At 43.3% G+C, this 22102-nt stretch overlaps 3 protein-coding genes across 3 annotated transcripts in view; all 3 read right to left on the bottom strand.

The window, feature by feature from the left end:
• Positions 1 to 1102, bottom strand: part of LOC104470673 (solute carrier family 2, facilitated glucose transporter member 11-like) — an 8446-nt gene extending 7344 nt beyond the window's left edge. The window contains 2 exon segments of the mRNA XM_010085678.1: positions 39 to 137; positions 1079 to 1102. Coding sequence (XP_010083980.1) covers positions 39 to 137; positions 1079 to 1102 — 123 coding nt within the window.
• A 4495-nt stretch (positions 1103 to 5597) lies between these two features.
• LOC104470672 (solute carrier family 2, facilitated glucose transporter member 5-like) lies at positions 5598 to 15281 on the bottom strand. The gene is made up of 11 exons (XM_010085677.1): positions 15186 to 15281; positions 14039 to 14199; positions 13393 to 13517; positions 12364 to 12493; positions 11248 to 11396; positions 10253 to 10440; positions 8939 to 9049; positions 8194 to 8295; positions 7760 to 7835; positions 6556 to 6683; positions 5598 to 5804 (listed from the first exon to the last, which is right to left on the bottom strand). The coding sequence occupies exons 1-11, from the start codon at positions 15279 to 15281 to the stop codon at positions 5598 to 5600; spliced, it is 1473 nt and encodes a 490-aa protein (XP_010083979.1).
• A 3777-nt stretch (positions 15282 to 19058) lies between these two features.
• The window catches only part of LOC104470678 (solute carrier family 2, facilitated glucose transporter member 11-like), a gene marked incomplete at its 5' end in the record, with an annotated part of 8794 nt that continues 5750 nt past the window's right edge, over positions 19059 to 22102 (bottom strand). Inside the window, 5 exons of the mRNA XM_010085682.1 lie at positions 19059 to 19259; positions 19906 to 20033; positions 20989 to 21064; positions 21177 to 21278; positions 21763 to 21873. Of these exons, the coding sequence (XP_010083984.1) occupies positions 19059 to 19259; positions 19906 to 20033; positions 20989 to 21064; positions 21177 to 21278; positions 21763 to 21873 (618 nt within the window). The remainder of the gene's footprint in view (positions 19260 to 19905; positions 20034 to 20988; positions 21065 to 21176; positions 21279 to 21762; positions 21874 to 22102) is intronic.

Here is a 22102-nt window from a genome sequence, read left to right as displayed (position 1 = left end):
AGCGGTTACAGATGTGATTTTATAAAGGCTTTGCTTACCGGAGAAGTATAATTGATCACACACATTTGAAAACCAGATAGGTGGGTTCCACCAATTCCTAGCACCACAATCATTACCAATAGCTTCCGGTATTGAACCTGCCAAAGATGGTGAAACACATCCTAAGTTTCTGATACCAGCATGGCTTTCAGACCATGAGATAATTTATGAGATCTTATATCTTCAGATTTCTATGATTAAAAAGCCTTTAAAATGCAAAAACCCATTCTGAATTGTTCAATAATCATGCAAAATTGCTGGGAAATTGTTAAGATGCAAATCTGCACATTACTTTATGTTCCCCTCCTGGTTATTAGCAGCTTGAAAAGATGCAGTCTCTAATTCTGCTAGTTCTGTTAGCCACAGAAATAATTTTTAAATGTAATAAAAGCCTTGTTCAGATAGTTTGTGTTTGCTTTTGTACTAATAAGAAGCTACAGCTTTCTTGAATCCCTTTTTTCCTTCAACTTTGCCTCCTCAGAGACATTGTTCACCAGTTTCTGGAGATTAATCAAGTCTGTCCTCCTAAAAATATATTTTTTTCTTATTTATCCCCATAGGGAACTGCATTTTCAGAGTCCCTACTTGAATGGCACCTATTTGAAATGCTGTGTTTCCATGATGTACACTGGATTTTAGAGCACTTTCACAAGCACATATGTTTTCAGGAATTTAGTCAGGTCACACTCTAAACAGATGAGTATCCTCAAATATCCCTGAGAGCACAGGGCAGTAGAGTGGGAGGATTTTTTTCTGTTATGTCTGTTTCATTGCTACTATTTTCTCTATCTTCCTTAAAATGCCTATTCTTTCCTGGTTTCCCAGATCCTCTTTTAGATCTCTCACTCTTTTGTATTTCTAATATAATTTCTGGAGATGCTGTGTAGTCAGTCTTATTGCTGAACCAATGTTGTCCCAAGCATGTGCTCTGTTGCTTAATTTTGTTAAGGAAAGGCTGTGTGATTCCCTTTGCTGTAATCTTTAAACATCATGCTGCTGTTAGTGACTAGGGCTAGAAGACAAGAAGTTGGATACTCACCAGGTCTGAGAGGAAACCAGCCATTTCCCCTTGAAAACCTGCCTGCTCAGAGAGCCCTTGTCAAGTCTGTCAGATGAGAGAGATGTTTTCTATGCTTTGATGATAAGAAGTTGGGATCACAGCACAGAAGTTAAATTCTAACTGTGCGGCTGTCAGCAAATTGTGTCCTCCCCCAACACTGGCCAGGTCCTTCTTGTTGGTTTAATTATTCTAAGACCCAGATATTCCAAACGTTGGTAAATGTTTGTCCTTCTTGTATTGGGAGCGCTCCTCCTTCCTCACGCTGCTGAAACAACTGCGTGGTCCTGTTGTGTGAGGAGTCAAACGGTGCTGCCGTCTTTCCTTCGGGGGAGCAGAGAAGCTCTTCACCTCTCCTACAAGCAGCTCAGGCAGAGTGTGTTTTCCTCCTCTCCAGTCTGCTACAGAGATGAGACACCTGGTATTGTACCTGAGCTCTAACACTTCTTGCATGCTACAAGATTTTCAGTTGCTTTCAGTGATTTGAACAATTTCCCAGTTGCAGGACATGAAGTATCTGAATATTGGCATGTTAGGTCCTTGTAACACCCAATTCTTTATGAGAGGGTCATGCTGTTTCCAGAACCACTCAGAAGCCTCATTCCTGCCTCTCTGTAACAACAGAGATGCCTACTGTGTGCCAGAGCGGGATGATTATTCTGTTCTGGCTTGAGAATCGGTTTTAAGAAGTACTTTTCACCTTAAAAAAAATTGATTTTTAATCAGCTAAAGACTTGACTATTTACAAAGGGTTAATTATTGCTTCCTTCAGGCGTCTATGTATTACATGTAACATTTTGTACTACAGTGAATACAACCTAGTTCACTCTATACTACAAAGAGTTAACTGTCTATGGTTAGTGCTGAAAGGGGACTGAGACCCTGGGATCACAGTTCTGAAGGCAGCAGAAGCTTTGCTCAGGAGCAGGGTGGAAGCACTGGCATTCCTCCTGCAGTTTGCTTTGGGCCACGTGCAGCACCGCAATCTTGCTGAGTCACGCTTCGACCTTTCTCCTGCTGGTGTCCCAGCACTGCTCTCTCCAAACCCTCTGCCCGGGTGTCTTGTGGCACATCAGTACAGTCAAATAATTCAGGTTGAGTTCTTCTTTCTACCCGTTCCATTTCCATTGTTCCTGAAATGTTCATCACCTCCGCATCAGCTGGGGTCGTGTATTTCATTCCTTCTCCTCTCAGAACAGACTCCTCAAATGTTATAACTTCCTCTTCTAAAACACTCCAGAATCTACCTTTCTCTTCAATTACTACTGCAAAAATCCCTGTCTTTATTTAGGTTTTATCTTGCTTTTTACAAATTCCTCCTCTCAATCTCCAGTCACTTCAACACTGGCCGCTGCTATCCTGATTTTGCTGTCACAGAAAAGACTGCAGCCAGATCCTACAGCTGTCCCCTCTCCTCTCTTACCACCACCACCCACTTTATCTTCTAGGATCAGACCAGAGCTGTGTCCAGCAGAGTATCCCACAGCTGTTAGTAGCACACAGCAGTTGCAGGCAAAAGCACAAGAACTGAGCAAGTGTGCAGCGATGCTTTCCCTGGGGGTCTTCCAGGCCCCAGTGATCCCCAGCCCTGGGGCTTTGTCGGTCAGGTTGATGTCTTTATATTTGCTCCTTCCACACATTTACTGAGATCCTATTTGAACTCTTGTAAACTTCTGTTGTTCCCAGCTCCTGTGGAGGAAAGGTCTAATGAGATATTCGAACAATCCAGTGTTACTTCTTGCTTTCTGTCAGGACACACTAAAAGCTGCTTTTGAAACAATTACCCTTCTCTTTTGCTGTTTCTCTCATTTTCTCTTTACTTTCCTTTTAACTACTTCTGTTTCTTGTATCAAATTTGAATATCATATCTCTGTTTCCAGAACATTTCATGCTGTACAGTCCCTTGCAAGTCCATTTTTATTTATCATCTCCCTCTCAAAGGGGTCCTGCCAGACTAACAGCAAACCATTTTGCTAGACTCAGACAGCAGAGTTCAGGCACCTTAGAGTGGGGCTGTGGGCAGGGAGCAGATGAGCCTGAATGAACCAGAGGGGTAAGGAGGATTTGTTCTTTGAGCTGAGGATGGGAAGCTTGGCTGCTGGAAGGAAAGACACACATGGCAGCCCTGAGTCCTTCTGGAGGGGTTTTTAAACACCCTGTAGCCAGATTTTAACATCTGGCATATCAAAGAGTCCCTATGGAGCATTGTTCCTCTTCCTCCTCTTGTCTGTGTTTCTACCAGAATACTCATTTATCTGGCCTCACGCTTTTGTTCAGTGGTGTAATATGGAAAAAGCAAGACCTAAATGCCTAGTATAGTTCTTATTTATTTTCCTAAAAAAGAGGACAGGACAAGCCTTTCCACCTAGGATTTGAACACTACAAGAAATGTGCTTATTCCAGACCCAGTACTTAGCTCACCCAATACCCTTGGCTTCGAGGGATTTTGTTTTCAAAGATGCCATATGTTCCACTTGTGTGATCCTGGAAATCAAAGGGATACACTGCAGATTCACAAGGATGTTAACCTTTATTCGCAATCCATGCTAGTTAATGGCAGTGTTAATGATTTACCACGCTTTCCCTCTTGCAGACAGTATTTACTGGTAGGAGGGAAGAAGGGAAGAAGTCAGAGATGCTCGACAAGATCATGCAGTAGAAAGACATGCATAAGGAAATGAGTTTTTAGTGTCTTGTAAAACATTAAAAACTCCCTCACTGGAAACCAGTAAGGTTGAGAAAGACCAGACCAAATAAGGACTTTTAAAATAATAACGTCTTACCTAATCCTTTATTTTCAAAATACTTTACATGTTTCTTTTTTCCTTCATTTTTGACCAGAAGAAGGAATGTATGTTGGTTCTTACTGTGGTATTGTGCAATCCATGACCTCCGGCCTTGAAACTATAAAATTTGTGTAGCGTTTTCGTAGTATGATGATTCTCATCGGAAGCATGGCTGTGTTGGGGAAGTCCACTGCTCTTGGTATTATGTCTGGGCACTGCTACAAGTATTGTCAGAGGACAGTGTGAAGATGAAATAGTAGGAGCCTTAGGACTATGAAAGAAACTGATGCTCAATATTCAGGTCCTTTTGCAAATTTTATTGTGCAGCATCTGCAACAGTCAGTAGTGAAGATCTCATTTCCAGAACAAGACAGACACAATATTCCTTGACCCCAACAACACACTCACAGAAGATGGGCTCTCTCTGTCCCTGGCTCTTCCATCAATGAAAACCCAATACAGGCACGATCAGTAGGATGTGTTTTCCTACTCACTGCTTTCTTATTTCCTTATCAGAAGTAGAAATGAATACAAAAAGTGAAGCCCTTTTTACCATGTATTGTAATGCAAATGTGGAGTATTCAGAGACCTGGAGAGAGAAGCAAACACTCAGGTGTACAGATTGGGTTCTCCGGGAAAGGCACAACTCTTTTTTGTCTCATCAATACCAGTTACTCTTGGGAACTCAATCCCATTGAAGCCCAGTGTTCCTTCTCTCTGACATGAAGTAACTGCAGGCTGAACACATGCTACACAGTCATTGCTGATGAAGGAGAACCTGCCTGCTGTGGGTTAGCCCACTCAGGATTTCCTGCAGCTCTGCTTTCTTTGCTCATGCTTTCTTTCAGTGCTGACATATCCCTGCTTGTCCCAATAGAAGAATCTTCAAAATCTAGGCAGTGTACCAGATTACCAAGCAAGAGGTTTGGCTTGAGGTGACAGGTTATGCTTGGATGCTTCTCTAGCATAATGTCTCCTTTACACCAGGACCTTATACCTCCTTTACACCTTTTTCTTCAGAGGTAGCAACAACTCCTACCTCTCCCCCACAAAAAAAGGATGAAGACCATTCTCCAAGTTAGAAGTGTGGTCATAAGCTCCTCAAGAAAGTCCTAGCTGCCTCTATACCACGTACCTGCTCTCAGGTCTAACTGTAAGAGGAGGAAACATCGCATACCAATTCTGTCTACTGATAGGCCAGGTACTTTTCTTGCACCGGCTTAAAGATCTAAACACTTCTTTTCATCTGTACTGAATCTCCTCCTTTGGGGAAGCTCATCAGCACTGACTTGTTAATAGGAGCCGAAAATTTCAACGTGAAAGCTCTGTCTCCTTTTTCTCTCAGTTTCACAAGTATGCTGTACATCTGAACCTTCTGCACTCACTTCCTCCAATAACTGTGGAGTCCTGGTTTTGGTAAGAAAAATAGCAGATCCTGTGTTTTCAGTTTACACAGCTGCTAACCTGCAGGGACTGACAAAGATCTTATCTCTTTATACACTGTGCTTGATTTTTTTTCTGCAAAGGATATAATTCAGCTCATATTTCAGCAGCTGGAGAGAACCACCAAGCTCACCCTGCACCCTGCACTGCAGGTGATTATTTTTAAAATACACATTCATGCTGTTTGTGGAGCAATGGTTTCTCTCTTGCTTAGTGAGGCTTCTGGGCACTACAGTAATAGAAGAGCAAAATATGGAGTGGGGAGTTTGTTATCAAAGTCTAGTAGCAATCATCGCTGAGCAGTTACTCTGCCCTGGGGCTGTCTGTCTCTTCTTTCCACGGTAGTTCAGGTGGTTGAACTCCTCCATGACCTGCAGCATGGTCTTTCCTTTGGTCTCTGGCATCACCAGGAAGACAAAGATAGCCATGGACAGACAGTATGTCAGGAAAATGATGAAGCAGAAACTACCAAGGCCTTCCTATAGGAAAAGAAAGAGGCAAAATGTGTTCATATCAATTGTTCTAGATTTATTTCTCTTATGATATGGAGTTTCTGGTTTTGTATTTACTAAAAAACTTTTGTATTTACTTAGGGGCCTCAGCTGATATAAATCCTGCTTGCTGCCAGCTGGGGAATGGCAACAAGTGGTAAGATGAACTAATTATCCTTTCCTGTTTTAAGGAGGAAAGTTGTATGCTCAGCAGACATTGAATGTCATTGCTTGAAAATTCAGACAGGTGCTGAACTTCAGTTACTCTACCTTTTTGTTCCGTCCTTCTCAGTCGGTGCTCAGCTGGGGAGGGTACATAGTGTTAGCTCTATCCCTCCTTGCACACTCCAAAACTGCAAAGCCTTTCATTTTCTCCTACTTACTAGTGCTGGGTGAGATCGCTGAGACTGCCCATTTTCCACATTAACCCCAAAGGAGATGCACATACAGGACAAGGGCAGAGAGTAAGGAAGGGAGACCCTCATGACATTCAAATGACAGCTGACAGCACTCGTGCCTCTGTCACCTCTTCTGTGTTTGCCAGTGTCACACTCTGTGTGCAGAGTTAGCAACATTTTGTGGTTTTGCTACAATTTCACTAGATATCTGGGTAAAAAGAAAGATCTGCAGTTAGTTTGGGCTCTGTCCTTTGCATGAAGTGTTGAAAAAGAGAAATATGCTCTGGGTTCAAGTAGGGGCTAACCTCCTCTGAACTGAAACAAAACCCTACTTTGCTTACCTCAATGAAAGGGAATAAAAGTCCGAGGATGAAGAGTTGGGTCCAGTTTGTAGCACCATTAAAAACATAAGCAGCTGGTCTGTATGACTGAATAAATATTTCTGTGGGCAAGGGGCATAACACTCCAGCTGAAAATAATGTTGGAGAAAAAAGGAAGTTTAGAAATTTTGCAAGATGCTTCTGTAACTCACACTTCATATTGCCACATAAGTTAATGGTTTTAACTGACCTGGAAGTGTTTGAGGTGCTGCTTGGCTCTTCAGGAGGAAGGCATGTAGGAATGGAATATGAAATTGAGTTTTACCTCCTACCACAGTATAGAATCATAGAATCATAGAATCATAGAATGGTTAGGGTTGGAAAGGACCTCAAAGATCATCCAGTTCCAACCCCCTGCCATGGGCAGGGACACCTCCCACGAGCCCAGGTTGCTCAAAGCCTCATCCAGCCTGGCCTTGAACCCCTCCAGGGATGGGGCATCCACAGCTTCTCTGGGCAACCTGGGCCAGTGTCTCACCACCCTCACAGTGAAAAATTTCTTCCTACTATCTCCTCTAAAACTCCCCTCTTTCATCTTATAACTGTTACCCCTTGTCCTCTCACTACATCCCCTGATAAAGAGTCCCTCCCCATCTCTCCTGTAGCCCCCTTTCAGCACTGGAAGGTGCTGGAAAGTCTCCCCGGAGCCTTCTAAGCTGAACACCCCCAACTCTCAGCCTGTCCAAGAGAGGTACTCCAGCCCTCTGACCATCTTCATGGCCTCCTCTGGACTCTCTCCAACAGGTCCAGGTCTTTTTTATGTTGGAGGCCCTACAGCTGAACACAGTACTCGAGGTGGGGTCTCACAAGAGCAGAGTAGAGGGGGAGAATCACCTCCTTTGACCTGCTGCTAATGCTTCTTTTGATTCAGCCCAGGACACAGTTGGCTTTCTGGGCTGCAAGCGCACACTGCCAGCTCATGTTCAGCTTCCCATCAACCAACACCCCCAAGTCCTTCTCCTCAGAGCTGCTCTCAAGCCATTCTCCACCCAGCCTGTATTTTTGCTTGGGATTGCCTCAGCCCACATATGGAGGGGAACATCTACCCCTGTGCTGAATCGGAAGTAGGGATTCATGCTACCTGTGGAACAGCTTGGGACCTCTCCTAAAGGCTGCAGTGAGGACGGAATGAGTGTATGAAACCATTCCAGTAGAAAATACCAACCTGGCCCAACACCAAAGCTCATGATGAAAATAAAGATGAGTGCAACAGAGCAGTACGGTATCCAGGAAAATGAATCCTATAGTAGGAAACAAAAAGCAAATAAAATCAGAAATTAAAATTGTATTTATCCAACTCCAATAGAAACATTCATCCTTGCTAAGTGTGTCAATGTTAAACATACATCTGCTTCCTCTACTTCCAGAAACTTCACAAGGAGATAGTCTTGGCAGTGACCATGGTTGTATAAAGCTATTGGCTTTAATCTGCATGTACAGGGCTGGGAGCAGACCGCTGTTAATGTGATGATTAGCTCCAAAAATACTTCCACTAAAAAGTGATCTGGGGGAGGAAGTAGTAGTGATATCTGCCATACAAGAAAACATGAAGACAGGACACAGCTCTAATAATCTTAGCTCCCGTAAGTGGGATCTTACCTGTAGTGAAAGGGTGATGGTGAGGAGCCCTAAAGCCAAGGCCATGACAGTGTAGGTTGTCCACAGCAGCGTCTTCCTCCCTGCGTGCTCAATGAGGAAACCCTGCAACCAGGAAGACGGCTGTCAGCTCCAAAGGACAGACCTTAAAGGCAGGCACTGGTGAGCTGCTCCGGTGGCTGCCTTCACCAGCCAGGCAGCGGATCTCTGAAGACTCAGGGACTGGGACATGGTACCTCCTCTGGGAGGGTGCATAAAGGCATCTGGGGGACTGAGCAGGAGCAGGAGCTGCGGGGGAGGGGGGAGATGGGGAGGTGCAGGGCTGCAGGGAGCATTGCCTGGCAGAGGAAGCTGAGGGGGCACTGGGCAGGTAGAGGATAGCCAGGGAGGACAGCGAAGAGGGAATGCTTGCACTGTTAATTGCCATGAATCCTACAGCCGTGAGCCCTGCTGACAAGTGGACACAGGGACTGTCATCTGCCCTTCCTACAGAGGGGAGCTGGGACTCCAAAGGCTGGCTCAGGCTGGGTTGGGATTTTGAGGGAAAGACTCTCTTGTCCTTCTATAAATTGAATATAAGTGCCCATGTTTGCAGGGTGTGTGGAGATGATCTTACGTGATCAGTGCAAAGAACTACGTTTGGTTTGTTGCAGAAGTTTGGTTCCTGAAGCTCCATTTACAGTAGTTCTAAAGATTGAAACGAACCATGTGTTACAGCAGAGTGGAATTCAGCTGAAGAGCCACTTACACACAGAACTGTGGAGAGGATCTCGGTGATCCCAGTTCCCAGGGAGACATACTGGGTTTGAGTGGGGAGGATTCCAGCCTTTATAAAGACATCGTATGCATAAAAGTAAACCTGGAAAGAACAGAAATGTGTGAAGGCTGCACCCATGAGGTCAGATTTACACTAGCTTCTGTCTTTTTTGACAGAAAATAACTAATCAGGCCTTAACAAAAGAGAAAATCTTCTTTATTTCAGTAACTAATCCTCAATGTTTTCATGAGGCTTATTTGTGCAGAACAGCTTTTACTAGCATACTAGCAGCTCTGTCCTGAACTCAGTAACAAATAAAGCCTTTTTCTTCTTTTTTTTTTTTTTCCTTGCTTTTAGCACTGCCTTTGTCTTATTTTACAGGTTATAATTCTATCTGATATCTTTCACATGTACTTTATTTAGTCTCATGTACTTTAGATGAGGAACATTCAGAAACATGGACAGTACATAATAAGCAAATGGTTTAAATTCTCTTTCTACAACATCTTTAAGCTTTTGCAGTGATTTTGATAGTCACTATTTTTCTGGATGTAAGCACTCCTAAAGCATACAAAATTTCACTGTTAATATGCTCAATTTCTACTGGTCCTTCATGGTATAGTTACTGCTGTACTAGTGGGGGTAGAAAGGGTTCTTATGAATCTTGAAGTATTTCTGAATTTGCAAAACTAATCTGGATTTTGAAACTTTTAGGCTTTTACTGTAAGCTCTTTTTATATAATAACTATTCCAATACTCAACTATTGAAACACACAAGTGTTTCCGGAGAAAAGGTATGTGAGAGAGTATATATCAGTAACTGTCATATATATTACTGGGATGTTGTAAGTGTCTATAATCTGAGAAAGTGCAAAGTTAAAGGATTTAGAAAGAAACCCAAAGAGGCAACAGTATGGAAATGCACCGTCAGTGTACATTACAAACCTGACTCAGTTTGTGCCGCAATGGCTGAACAATTTTGGGCAGTGCATTCTGGAGTTCAGAGACCCAGAGGAGGTCATGCTGTTCTTTTCTTGTTCTGTGTTCGAGATGTTATTTTATCCCCTTCCATTCTCTTATCATAACAGGGTAATCCATAGAGATGCCTTGAGATGACACTTGCTGAAACACAGTTCTCAACTTATCCCAGGTCCCAAACTTCCATGGGAAAAGATTGTAATAAACAGTAACAGATCACCTCCTTAAGCCACTGTTGCAGTCAGCATTTTACTACTCACTGCAGAGCTTACTTTTTGTCAAGAAACTGTGAACAATCTGTAAAGCAGAGAAAAGTAACACACCTACCACATTGACACCAATTAACTGCATGCATGAGGAGACAAGGAAGAGAGTGATGACCTGCCAACGGACAGCTTTGTCACGAAAAAGATCGCAAACACTCTTAGCCTTCTCCCCACGGATGGCCTCTTGCTCTGCCACCATGTCATCTATTTCAGCCATATGGTCACCATCTCCCCAGAGCTGCTTCACAGCTGGAAGGAGAGGAAGAGAGAAGATGACTCCTGGTCCAAGCTCACCAGCACAGACATGAATTCAGAGGATTACTTCTTGCCTTGCAGAATGTCTTATTTGAGCTTCAGGCTCTTTGCTTGTGTGAACTTCCTAGAGATCTGGGTTCAGATTAGACACAGATCCAGTTTGTTGCTATCTATTTTTACCCATAAATCTTAATCACAACCTCACCTTTGGCCAATAGCTGTTTACAGTGTTTCAGTATCACGCTTAAATTCTTACCAATCCTTCCCCGAATACCCTCCCGCTAAAGGTGCAGTTCTAGTCCACACACCAAAACACAGACAAGGAAAAATGACTCCTGCATTAAAAAATAAGTCTACATCCAAAGAGTTCTCTCTTTTCATAGTTAAAAACCCACCATGGCTGTTTCTCTGTGTATGTTTATGAAGCTGCTCTTGGGGTTACTGAAGAACTGGAATGCTTATGGACACGGCATGACAGTGAAGAGCATCCTTGTCTTACCCAGGGCCAGGAGGTACCGTATGCACACCCTGACTGTTCAGGGCAGAGTCTCTATTCATGGAAATACCAGCTCTGATCACATCCCTTGGAGGATCCTCGCAGAGGGTAAGGGAAATACTAGTGCCAAGAAAGCACTAATATCAAAGCGGAAGAGGCTGTCTTTCATTAAAGCTGAAGGTGGTTTCAGAGCCAAAAGACCAGGAGGTTTTTTCCAAACCCTACCTCTCTTCCAGGCTCATGTGGGGCTTTACGGTATTTGCCACTTTTTGCTAAAATTAATGTTTTGCGGTCCATTTCCTTACCTTTGATGCACCCCTCCTTGTCCTTTTTGTCAATGAGCAGGTAGCGGGGAGAGTCTGGGAAGAAGGGGAGGGTGAGGAGCTGAACGAGGGCGGGAAGCGCATTGGCTGCCATGAGAACAGGCCAGAGAGCCTCTACACCGAGAACCTCTCTGAAACAAAACCAGCAGAGCAAGAGGAGCTGAGCAACCACGTGTCCTGGCCATGTGAGCACAGGCAGACACAGGGTAGTCCCTCAGCCCTCCTGCGTGTGTCCTGGCAGCTCTCACCCAGGAGTCTCCAGCATTTCTCAGCCCAGAAAAATGAAAATCTCAATGGGAGGAGGAAAGGGAGAGCAGGGTGCTGTTGCCTGCAGCACATGAATTACACAGTGTTGCCATCCAGTGCTGAGCGGTGAGTGCAGCAAGGCTGGCTGCATCCTCCTGCAACCCCTGAGGGCCCACAGTGTCCTGGCACAAGCGCTGAAGAAAGAACCTGCTTTGGCTGATCCCTCTGCTTCTGATCCAGAGAGTCTCAAGCTACAATTAAGACAGGACCCACGGGCTATCAGCCTGGTACTGACCGCCCCAAATAGCAGCTGCTGGGTTTCCTGCAGCTTTGAGAATTCTGGGGCCAGAATGATGCGTGGCCTGGGAAGGAGACAGACCATCTTTGGCACAGGACAGGCAGAAGAAGCCCGTGCTAGGGGGAAAGAATCCACTGCAGGTTTCTCTTTTTGTGTATGTGTTTGATGAGTGGGTGTGCCAGTTTGTGTGTATTTTTAAGAAAGTTTGGATGGATCTGCTATTCCCTGCTCCTACAAAAATAAAAAGGTCAGTTACTACAGAAGATGGATTTCTTTCAAACCCATTGAAATCTGTTGAAGGTTTTTTTTCTCTGTGCTTTGATCTGTCTTTGCTAGGAAGCAACATTGTTCTTCAGGATTAAATATTTTGTATTATTTCTGTTTCCCATTCACTTAAGTTGGGAATTTGGGCTGAGCTAATTCAGTCTGGCTGCCTAGGGTACCCTGAAAACATGTCTAAAATTACTTGCTGCTTTGCCTATCCATAGGCTTGCATTGACATATGCATATATTTTAATAACAGAATAAATTAAATAGGTGTCAGATCCCCTTACCTGAGACCCAGAGCAAATCCTACAAACTTGCCGGCACCGATGGCAGTAGAAGCTGTTATAGCAATCAGCCCGCGGAGCTTCCGTGGGGCACATTCCCCAGCGTACATGAAATGGATATTCAGAGCTAAACCTGCAGCAACAAATCACTGTTAGAGCAACTCAGACTCCCGTAGGGCTGGTGTTTTGGAGGGGACCATTAAAGGCCAAGTGTAGGGTTAGGCTCTGAGACACTTTTTTAACCGTGCTGAATACGTGTCTACCTGACGTGAAGCATGTTCGCAGTACCATGGCCTTGTGTCTTTGCTAAATATTTCACTAAGCAGGTATGTTCCCCTGGGAAATCTGTTCTTCAGCAGGCTGGCCTTCTCTTACAGTGGTTCCTGCAGCCACATACACAGGATTGCTGTTGCTTCCTTTATTCTCAGATTATATATTTCAGTGTCTGCCTAGGACACTATGTGCCTTATTTTGTGCTTGAAACCAACAAGTTAACGAATGCTCTATATTCCATTTGCTCAGTGAATTAGTTATTATTTATCCCCTCTCTTAACTTTTTTTGCTGGTTAGTATTATCTTTATCCAGCTGCTCACGGATTGAAAACACTGACAGAATGTTACTTTCCAAGGCATCTGGAAATCAGAATTGCCCAGCTTGAAAACCATTCCCTTGTCTGTAATATGGAAGAAGGCCGTATCAGCCACAACGAGCAGCAACAGAAACAACAGAGGTCAGCTTTCTATTCAGTGAGCATGCTCCCCTGAAGTAGTGCATGTTTTGGCTTTTTCACAAGTTGGCAGTACTTTTTATATGGACTGGATATAAAGATGAAAGAATGAGTAATGGAGATGTCACACATGATTAATTTATGTTTGTGTTTTCTTAGTTAGTTAAAAATGCATTCAGTAATCAGGGCCCCTGCAGAGCTTAGTAAAAATCTGTGATCTGTATACTCAGCCTGGTAAAGACTTGTGACCCTTGGTCACTGCTCTCACAACTATTTAATACCATAGGTAGGAATGCTGATTTACCTCCACACACTCCAGAAAATAATCTTCCAGCGATGATCATCTCAAAGGATCCACACAGCCGGCTGAGCCCCATCAGAGTTGCACTCAGCAGAGCAGGGATATTGACAAGCAGCATGGCCTTCTTCCTGGAATTCATTTAAATTAATGTGAGCATAAATATTGTCCACCTGTCATTCATAGCCTGGCAGAAGCGGCATGAATTGTACCATGGTTAAAGACTCTGTGCCTGCTTCTGAGATCAGCTGCAGTGAAGTAAATGGGAAATGGGAATGAGAAAACTTTGTCACGGGCTGATAAGCCAGGTGAAGGTCTGATGCCTCTAGTGGAGCCAATATCTACACTGAAGAACAAGCTTTGTGAGTGGTTGTCTGTGAAATTAACTTTAAAATGCACACACTCCTCATGTGATCTCTCTGGACTGGATTCACTTATGAATTTATAAGGGAGAGGGTGTGATTTTCTTTGTGATCATTGGCAGATTTTGCCATTCTGTTTGTTCACTGAACTGATCCTCCACCTGACGCAGCTCGGGGCTGCTCACAGTGACACTTTACAAGCAGTGTTTCTCCCAAGGCACAGTCGCTTCTTTTTGCAGTTGTGCAGTTGGGGGTGTAAACAGAAAGACTCATGTAATAATTATTCCTACCTTCCAAATCTAACAGACAAATATCCAGCAGACGAGGACCCCAGAAGCCCACCAATGGTGTAAATGGACACAACAAAGGACCACATCAAAGTAATCATCTCTTCACTGGGAGAAGAGCTGTATCTCTTCAGCCAGGTCTCACGGATAAAACTTTTTATGTACTTTAAAAGAAAAACAGAAATCAATGGACACAGTCAACATGTTTTTGCATAATTGCACCTCTTTTTTACTTTTCTTATGTACTTACTGGTCTTTTTGATACATTTCTATTGACACCTTGGTTGAAATCCTAGCTCTAGTGAAATCAAAGGGAATTTTGCCACTAACATCCCTGGAGTTAATGTTCTAGCAACAAGGTGCAATGAATAAATCAATGAATAAACATATCAATATTAAATATCAAATGTGAGTGCCATGAAGAGTGTCTTCCATTTATGTGCTAAACCCTGAGTGTTTTGCTACCCAATCTTCTGTGCCATTCCCGCTTGTCTGTCTGTCTCTCTTGTCCACCTGCTGCATCCTGTCTGATGCCTTGGGTGAAATCCAGGTTTGACTTCAGTTGACTTCAGTGAGACCAGGATTTGTTCCCTTGATGTGGCCCATTGTAGGATTTCTCTGACCCACTGTTCATAACCTCCATGCACCTTTGTTCTTGATGAGGATTCCCAGTGTGGTAACAGTATGAGCTCAGTGTCCTTGGCACCATTCAGGATGATGAACACTTCCCCTGATTTTCCTTTTCCAGCAGCAGGTGTCAGTGCTGACCTCAGCTCTACACCTACAGTCCTTCCCTGGCCTGTTCCATCTTACCGTCACTTAGACCTAGTGTGTGTGTGGCCAAGCACATGGTACAAAGAACTCCCTGAGCACTGGAAAGAAGAGAACGTCCTGTAGGCATCCAGCTCAGTAAGGGGAAAGTGGCTGACTTTATAGACATCACTCATCCTCCCCTTTCCCAGTTCTGTCACACCAGACAGAAGTTAATACCCTCTGAAACACAAGAACAATACTCTACTCTTAGAACCAAGAAACCACAGTAAGTCTAGTTTTGAGAGCAGAAGTTAAAAAGTTAGTGATTGCATATAGCGTGCACGAGAACTTTGAGATCCGTGCTGGTAGCTCAATTTTTTGAGCTGTCCGTGCTTACCTCAGCAGGAGAATTGATAATGGAGATCTGTAACCCATACTGGAAAGCTCCACCAAAGCCCAGGACCAAAGCCAGGAGGAAGAGATTGCAGCTCATTTTCTGGCAGGAAATAAAAACAGCAAACAAAGCTAGTCCAGCTGTTCACACATGCTCCCAACTGTCCTGTTTTACCTCCAGGAACTCTGACAGCTTGAGCAATGCCACACGCCTGCCTCCTCCAAGACCAAGGAGCCAGCGCAGAGTGCAGCAGAAGACCACAGCCACTAAAGTACAGGACAGTGAGAAGTTTGAGGAGAGACAAAGCTCATAGCTGTCTCTCAGAACCCAGTCACACACTTCAGTGCTTCTGTCCTCAGCTTTGGCCATCTTAACGTGCGCTATCACAGGGTAACTAGCTGCAGGAGCATAGTGCAATGTGCAAGCTTTATGTGCTGGATTTCCACCTATTTGTCCTACCTACTCCTCCTTTCCCACTTGTGATCTCACCTAAATGAATATTTTGCTCAGTGACTTGGCTGAGACTAGATAAACATTTGGGGATTGAAGGGAACTCCTGGTTTTGTAGTTTATTCACCCTTTCTTAGAACTATATCCGACCAGAGGCTTAAGAATACCCCCACAATACAGTACTGCGATACATGCACACCCCATCCTCCCACTGCTGTTACTGAGTGTCCCTGTGGTATTCCATCCAGCAATGGTGCCATGATGCTGCCCTTCTAGAACAGATCACATTCAAAGGCAATGCTGAACAATGGCTGCAAAACATTTACAAGCTGATTTCTAATCAGGTGAATGCTGTTCCTTGAATGGACATCAAATTTATCCATGTTGCAACATCATTGGCTTCAAAGGAATCAGCTCTGAATAAATTTGGTATTTGGCACATTCACATATTAAATGACAACAATCTCCTGCCTGTCAAAGCACCAGGAAGAAATGAGATTCAGTCTCTAGTACTAGACATCCGTACTATCCTTTGTGCTACAAAAAATGGCACACATCGGCACAAAACTCCCCATCAGCAAGAAAATCAGTAAGCCCAATTCTAAGTGCAAAGTTTATATCACACCTGCAGCAAATTTCTTAGTCCCATCCCCATTCTGTACTGTAACACCACAGCTTGATTTTTCTGTTGCATCTCTTGGATGACTTTTCCAGTCTAAGAGATTTTAAATTCAAGAAGATTTTTTTAAACTTAATATTCATCCTAAAATTGCTTTTAAAAACCATTTCTGTTTTATCTTTTCTTTGTATCTGTTCCTATACTTCCTTGACTGGAAAGGATTATTTTCCATCCGTTGGTATTTTCATCTTTCAGATACTTTGTTATTCATCACTCCTTTATCCTGGGGGACTTTTTCAGTCTTCAAGCTCTCCTCCCTCTATAAAATCATGAAGCTTTTTTTTGTTGCTGTGCTCTGAACTCCTTTGCCTTATCTTCCCCTGTTATGTACCAGACAAATATAAATGTGCTCTTAAATCCAATTTTCTTTCCTTTTTAAAAATAGTTATTTGCAAGAGATTTGATATCTTGCAGTTATGACCTCATACTATTATTTTAACCACATCTGATTCAGATTTATTTTTCTTTCTGTACTTAATCTATGCAACAGGTCTTTCAGAATAGCAGAAAGGAAAAAAAAAATGTACTGCAAAAATTCTATTTGGGGAAAAAAATGATAAACTTATACCAACTTGCATGCAAAGGCAGTCAGCTCCGCTTGCAGACAAGGTCTTTCCTGATGCTTTCTTTGATTACTTTGGAAAAAGTCACCCTATATATAGAGAAGAGGAGCCTGAGATAATATTTTAACAGGTAATTTCATTCTTTCCCAGTGTTTGCACTCCTTTTGGTTTGTCATGAAGTTCTTGCTATTTGCTTTGTCATTACTGTGTTGGTTACTGATGAAACTGCAGATAATTTTGGCAAGCTGTGCGTTCACGCCAGGTCACTAGGGAAGAGAAGCTCCAGCAGCACCTGACAGCCAGTAAAAGCTGCAGGAGATGAGTAAAGGACAAGAAGAAAGGCACCAATGGAAGCCAAAGTCCAGGGACTGGCGCAAACTAGAGTGGACTGGCTTGGACTCCCCAAGTCATAGCTTGGGTAATCAGTTATCACATTTAAAGGAAAAGTTCCTGACTGCTACTTTGAGCATCAATACAGCAGAGCCTTCTGAAGCCTGACTTGGCCAAGCCTGACTAAGCCTGTGCATTCCACTCCTGAATTATGGGATCAGTTGACACTTTAAGAGTAATGGTCATTGCTGGAAAGTTCAAGTCTGTGTTCCCCCTGTCATGTCTGTAAGGTATAGTAGATGCTAGGGAAGTTGAACACCAGTTTTAAATTCTGACTGTAAATAAATTACATCCTCACTTTTATCTGTAATTCTCAAAGGGCCTCTTTATCTAGCAGTCTCCAAGATGGTTCTGTTAAAAGGCTTTTACAAGTTATTCAGACAGCTTAGGGGGAAATACCCTCTCCTGCTGTGTGGCTGCACTTGGTGGTTCCCTGGGCTAGAATACCGCATGTCTTCCGTGTCTAGAAGAATCCCAACCCACCTGGGTTCGAAGTGAGAGGTGGCTTGTGTAGAAGAGCATTGTTTGAGGAGAGCAGCAGTAAGTATTTTTCTCTGGCATTGATGGTTATTAATCAGTCCAACAATGCACATTTGTAAACAACAACATGAACTATTGAGTCTCTGAGGATCACTTTTCAAGAGGTATTTTTGCCTGACACTACACATGATAAGAAAATTGACCTTGACAGGTGTCATATATTTTTTCAGTTGAAGGTGTTTTTATTCAGAAACAGTTAACCAACTTGTTAAATGCTTCAAGTAAAATGTAACTAATTAGACCAATTAAAATGTAACCACTGTTTGTCTTTGCTTAATCAGTCTAAAGACACCTGATTTCAGGCCCTAGTCAGAAGACATGCTGAAAGTTGGAATTAGTGTTTTCTGACACATGTAATCACAGGACTGGCTCTGAAACTCAGGAAGTCAAATAACTGTCCATCATTGCTGAGCAGGCGTGTCTCATACTGTCAGGTGCAGATGGGGGAGAGAATTAAAGGGGTAAAGGGAAAAAAAAAAACCTCGTGGGTTGACATAAGAACAATTTAATAACTAAACTACAATAATATTGAAAATAATAATATATACATCTATACAAATGAGTGATATGCAGTGATACAACTATAAACATCACTGTTATCAGCTTCCTTCTCAGCACAAATCCAAACCACAGCCTCTTACTAGCTATTATGAGGAAAGTTAACTCTGTCTCAGCTGAACCCAGGACATTCTGTCACATGTTTTTATAGCTGAAAATAATTAACTGCTCACTGTTGCTCAACAAGTAGGGGTCTATTTGAAATAATAACAGAAACAGCGGGAGCACCAACACAAGGTACTGAGAATTTAATCTGGTGTCTGAAACCAGAACTTAATCATATTAATTTCTGTGTTAGAGAACCCAGATTTGGGGGCAAGGAAAGAAAGGCTTCTGAGATGGATAAGTTACTGTTTGGGTGGAGGAGAAATACAGAAGAAATTCAGATGAAATTTGCTAAAGCATTACATGGTGTTGTTTGATTATAAGAGAATAAGGCATAATTCTGTCACTCTATAATATGGATCAAAATATGTATGCATTATATACACTATAATACATATTTAGCGCATTAGCACTAAAAACTGCAAACAGATTAAACTTTGTTGGTATTTATCAGTTCAAGTATATCCTTTCAAGGTGAATCTAAGAACCCAAGAGTAACGTATTGTCCCTAACCCTATTTCTCTCTTTGTGTCGCCGCAAGAGAACGTAGCCACTGCTGAATTTCCCCAGATACCATCCTCCCTTCTTCTGCTAGAGTATGGTGGAGCAGATCTCTTCAGGGCCTTTATAAAGGGGCTCATGGTTCTGAGCTTTGAAGTTCCGTTTCTTGAACTCTTCTGAGATTTCCAGGAAGGACTTTCCCTTTGTCTCAGGAAGGAAAAAACCAACGTAGAGTGCAGTGCAGATGCAGACCACAAGGAATGGGACATAGCAGAAATGTGCTAGACTTTTCTGAGGAGGAGAAAAGAAAAAAGACAGTGTTGGTGACATTCTGTATGATGACAAATAGGCCACCAATCCCTGTTCCTGCATGGGCTAACTTCACCTGAGGAGTATTTCTGTTCACCCTGGTGAGGGCCTCACATGCCTCAGCTCCCAGCATAGTTTGGGAGACTTGACATGGCCAGAGGAGTATCTCAAAATGTCTTTTTCTGTCTTTCTCTCTATATATGATTGTATAGAATAGGAACCCACAGTAGGCAATAAGACAGGATTGGATACTGTGGAGTTCTGCTCCCTTCAGCTTCAAGAATCACCTCAGGGAATGGTGCCAGGGGCTGGCCAAGGAGAATGACATCACATCTCTAGTCCCAGCTGCTCTCAGCTGAGGACAGAGGAGGAATGTCGGTCATCCATGCTTCAAATTAATCTGCTTCCAGCTTCACATCAGAAATCACTACAGGGAACATGGAGGAAGTTTGGTTTAGAGGAGTTCTGACCACTTTCCTCACAAAGATGCTTTTCATGGCAGTGCTATCCTGCTGTGTGTCTGCAGCTTGCCATGTTCCAGGCCCTGTCTCTTTTCCTGGTCACTATCAGAGCCTCTTGTACAAAACTCTAAAGAGCTGCAGGTGATTGCTTTGCCTTGGGAACCCACCACGATGAACGGAAAGGCTGTTCCAACCAGAAATAGGTTGAACCAGAGCAGAGAGCCACAGATCATATAAGCAGCTGGCCGGGACATTTGATCAAAAACCTCTGTGGGCAGGACTCCTGTTACACCAGCTGGAAAAAGAAATGGCAAGAAAGTTATTAATAATGTTGGCCTTATATTAAGAACAAGAGAACACCTACTAACAAGCAAACCCAACATGAAGTATATGAGAACAGTAAATTATTATTCAGTAAATTATTCTCACTAGTCAACAATGCCAGATCAAGTGGTAACAGAGATTAACTGCAGTGGGGAAGTTTTAGGTTAAATATTAAGGATTGGCTAATTATTCAAACTCTCTCATGTTAGGATGAACTGCCAGGAAAGGTTTTGTAATCCACATTATTCTCACCAGGACCCAACTGTGAGAATGACTTGTAATTAATTCAACCCTATGACACTGTAAGGGACAAGAAATTACTGCCGACTCATGCAGCATGTGACACTGGCAGCTTGGTTCTTTTCTTACCTGTCTTCCTTCAAACTCCTGTAAGCAAATAGAGCCTCACATCTACGCACACACCATGCAAACATGTGCTCACATCCAGCCTGTGTACTGCCCCCACAACCACAGAAACTAATGGAGTCTGACAAGAAAGTGCACATTAGAACGCTAACAAATAGATGTAGAAATTGTGCTGCCAGGTATCTGCAAATAAATACTCAAGTGATGTAGCCATCAATCTCTAGAGTTAAAGTGAAGCATTAGATATGCTGGTCCACAGCCCTAATGGATTGGGCAGCAAATCAAAACGTTGTTGTTCATTTAAGACAAGAATCACCTCCAAGTGCCATCGCGTAAGGAGAAATGACCCAGAGAACAGCACAGACTGTCCCCGCACAACACTGACTTAGCAGGGGCATGCAAGCCCTGTGAAACAGCCGAAAACTGCTGGCAGAAATTGCCTCATGCCTTTGAGTGTGCTGTGGCTAAAGAGGGTCTGAGAGTTTCCATAAGCTGCTTGCACACATCTCCAAGCCCCTGCAGTACCCAAAAGTTTCAGTGAAAACACTGAAGGGACTGACCTGGTCCGATTCCAAAGCTCAGAATATAGGCGAAAATGCAGGCCACGCTGAGATAAGGCATCCAGCTAATCTGAGTCTACAGCCACAGAGACCAATAGAAAACCAGTGAGGGCACTTATTTGCCACCACTAAACACCCCAGTCATATAAAAGGCAACACCCAACTCCATTCCAAGTAAAGTTTGTTACCTGCTGGCTCAGAGCGACCATGAAGACAATGGCCCATCCTGCCATGAAGCTATATCCCCCCAGGAGCAGCGGCCTCCGACCAGCGTAGTCTATAACCATGGTCTGGACAAAGTAACAGAGTGAAATAAAGCAAGATATTTAACTTGTGGTTATATTTCCCACCTGCTCCCTCTTCCCATTTTAATACTCTGTGCCTAGGTTGCTCTACAACTATATTAAGGATGCTGTCCACTTCTCAGAGAAAAAAAGAAATGTCAAAGGAAAAAGTCTTCCGGCAGGAGTCAGGCAAGAAGGGTGTTCAGGGGAGAAAAGAATGTCCCATCTGCAGCCTAAATTCTGCCACTATCCGTACTGACATGAAGCACAACATTTACTTTTAGAGGTTTCAGACAGTGACGACGATGCGGTGTCTGACAAAATACTTCTGAATTAGCCTGTCTGGACACGAGTTCTCAGAGACTCCCTGGCTGCCGTGCATAAAGGGCTTCCTTGGCATGAAAAGCAATGCAAATCCAAAATTTGTAATTAACAGCCTTCTCACTGTGAACAGAGTCTGCATGTCAGCAAAGTGCATTAAGAGTCTCACAGAAGTGACAGACGTGATCAGTTCACAGCTCCCTGTGCCGATTGTAACATACGGGATTTTTTCCTGAGGAATTCCAGCTTCTTGGAACACATAGGCTGCATAAAAATACATCTGGGGAGAGAGCAGAGAAGAAAGCAGTAAGGGAAAACCTCTGAAAATACATCCCATTGCTTTTCCTGAAGGACCATGCAGTGAATGACTGATGTGCTGTCATACAGGCTATTTTGACAGCGTCCCTCTGAATCTTGCCATAATGCACAGGCATACTTTGGGAACCAGGCATCTGAGGTTTGAAGATCTCCACCGGCAGAGCAGACCACTATTTGTTCTTCCTCTGCAG

Source organism: Pterocles gutturalis, unplaced genomic scaffold (assembly GCF_000699245.1).
Source record: "Pterocles gutturalis isolate BGI_N339 unplaced genomic scaffold, ASM69924v1 scaffold18930, whole genome shotgun sequence".
Classification (NCBI taxonomy): Eukaryota; Metazoa; Chordata; class Aves; order Pterocliformes; family Pteroclidae; genus Pterocles; species Pterocles gutturalis.
Note: the sequence above shows the minus strand (reverse complement) of the source record. Positions and strands in the feature narration are given on the sequence as shown.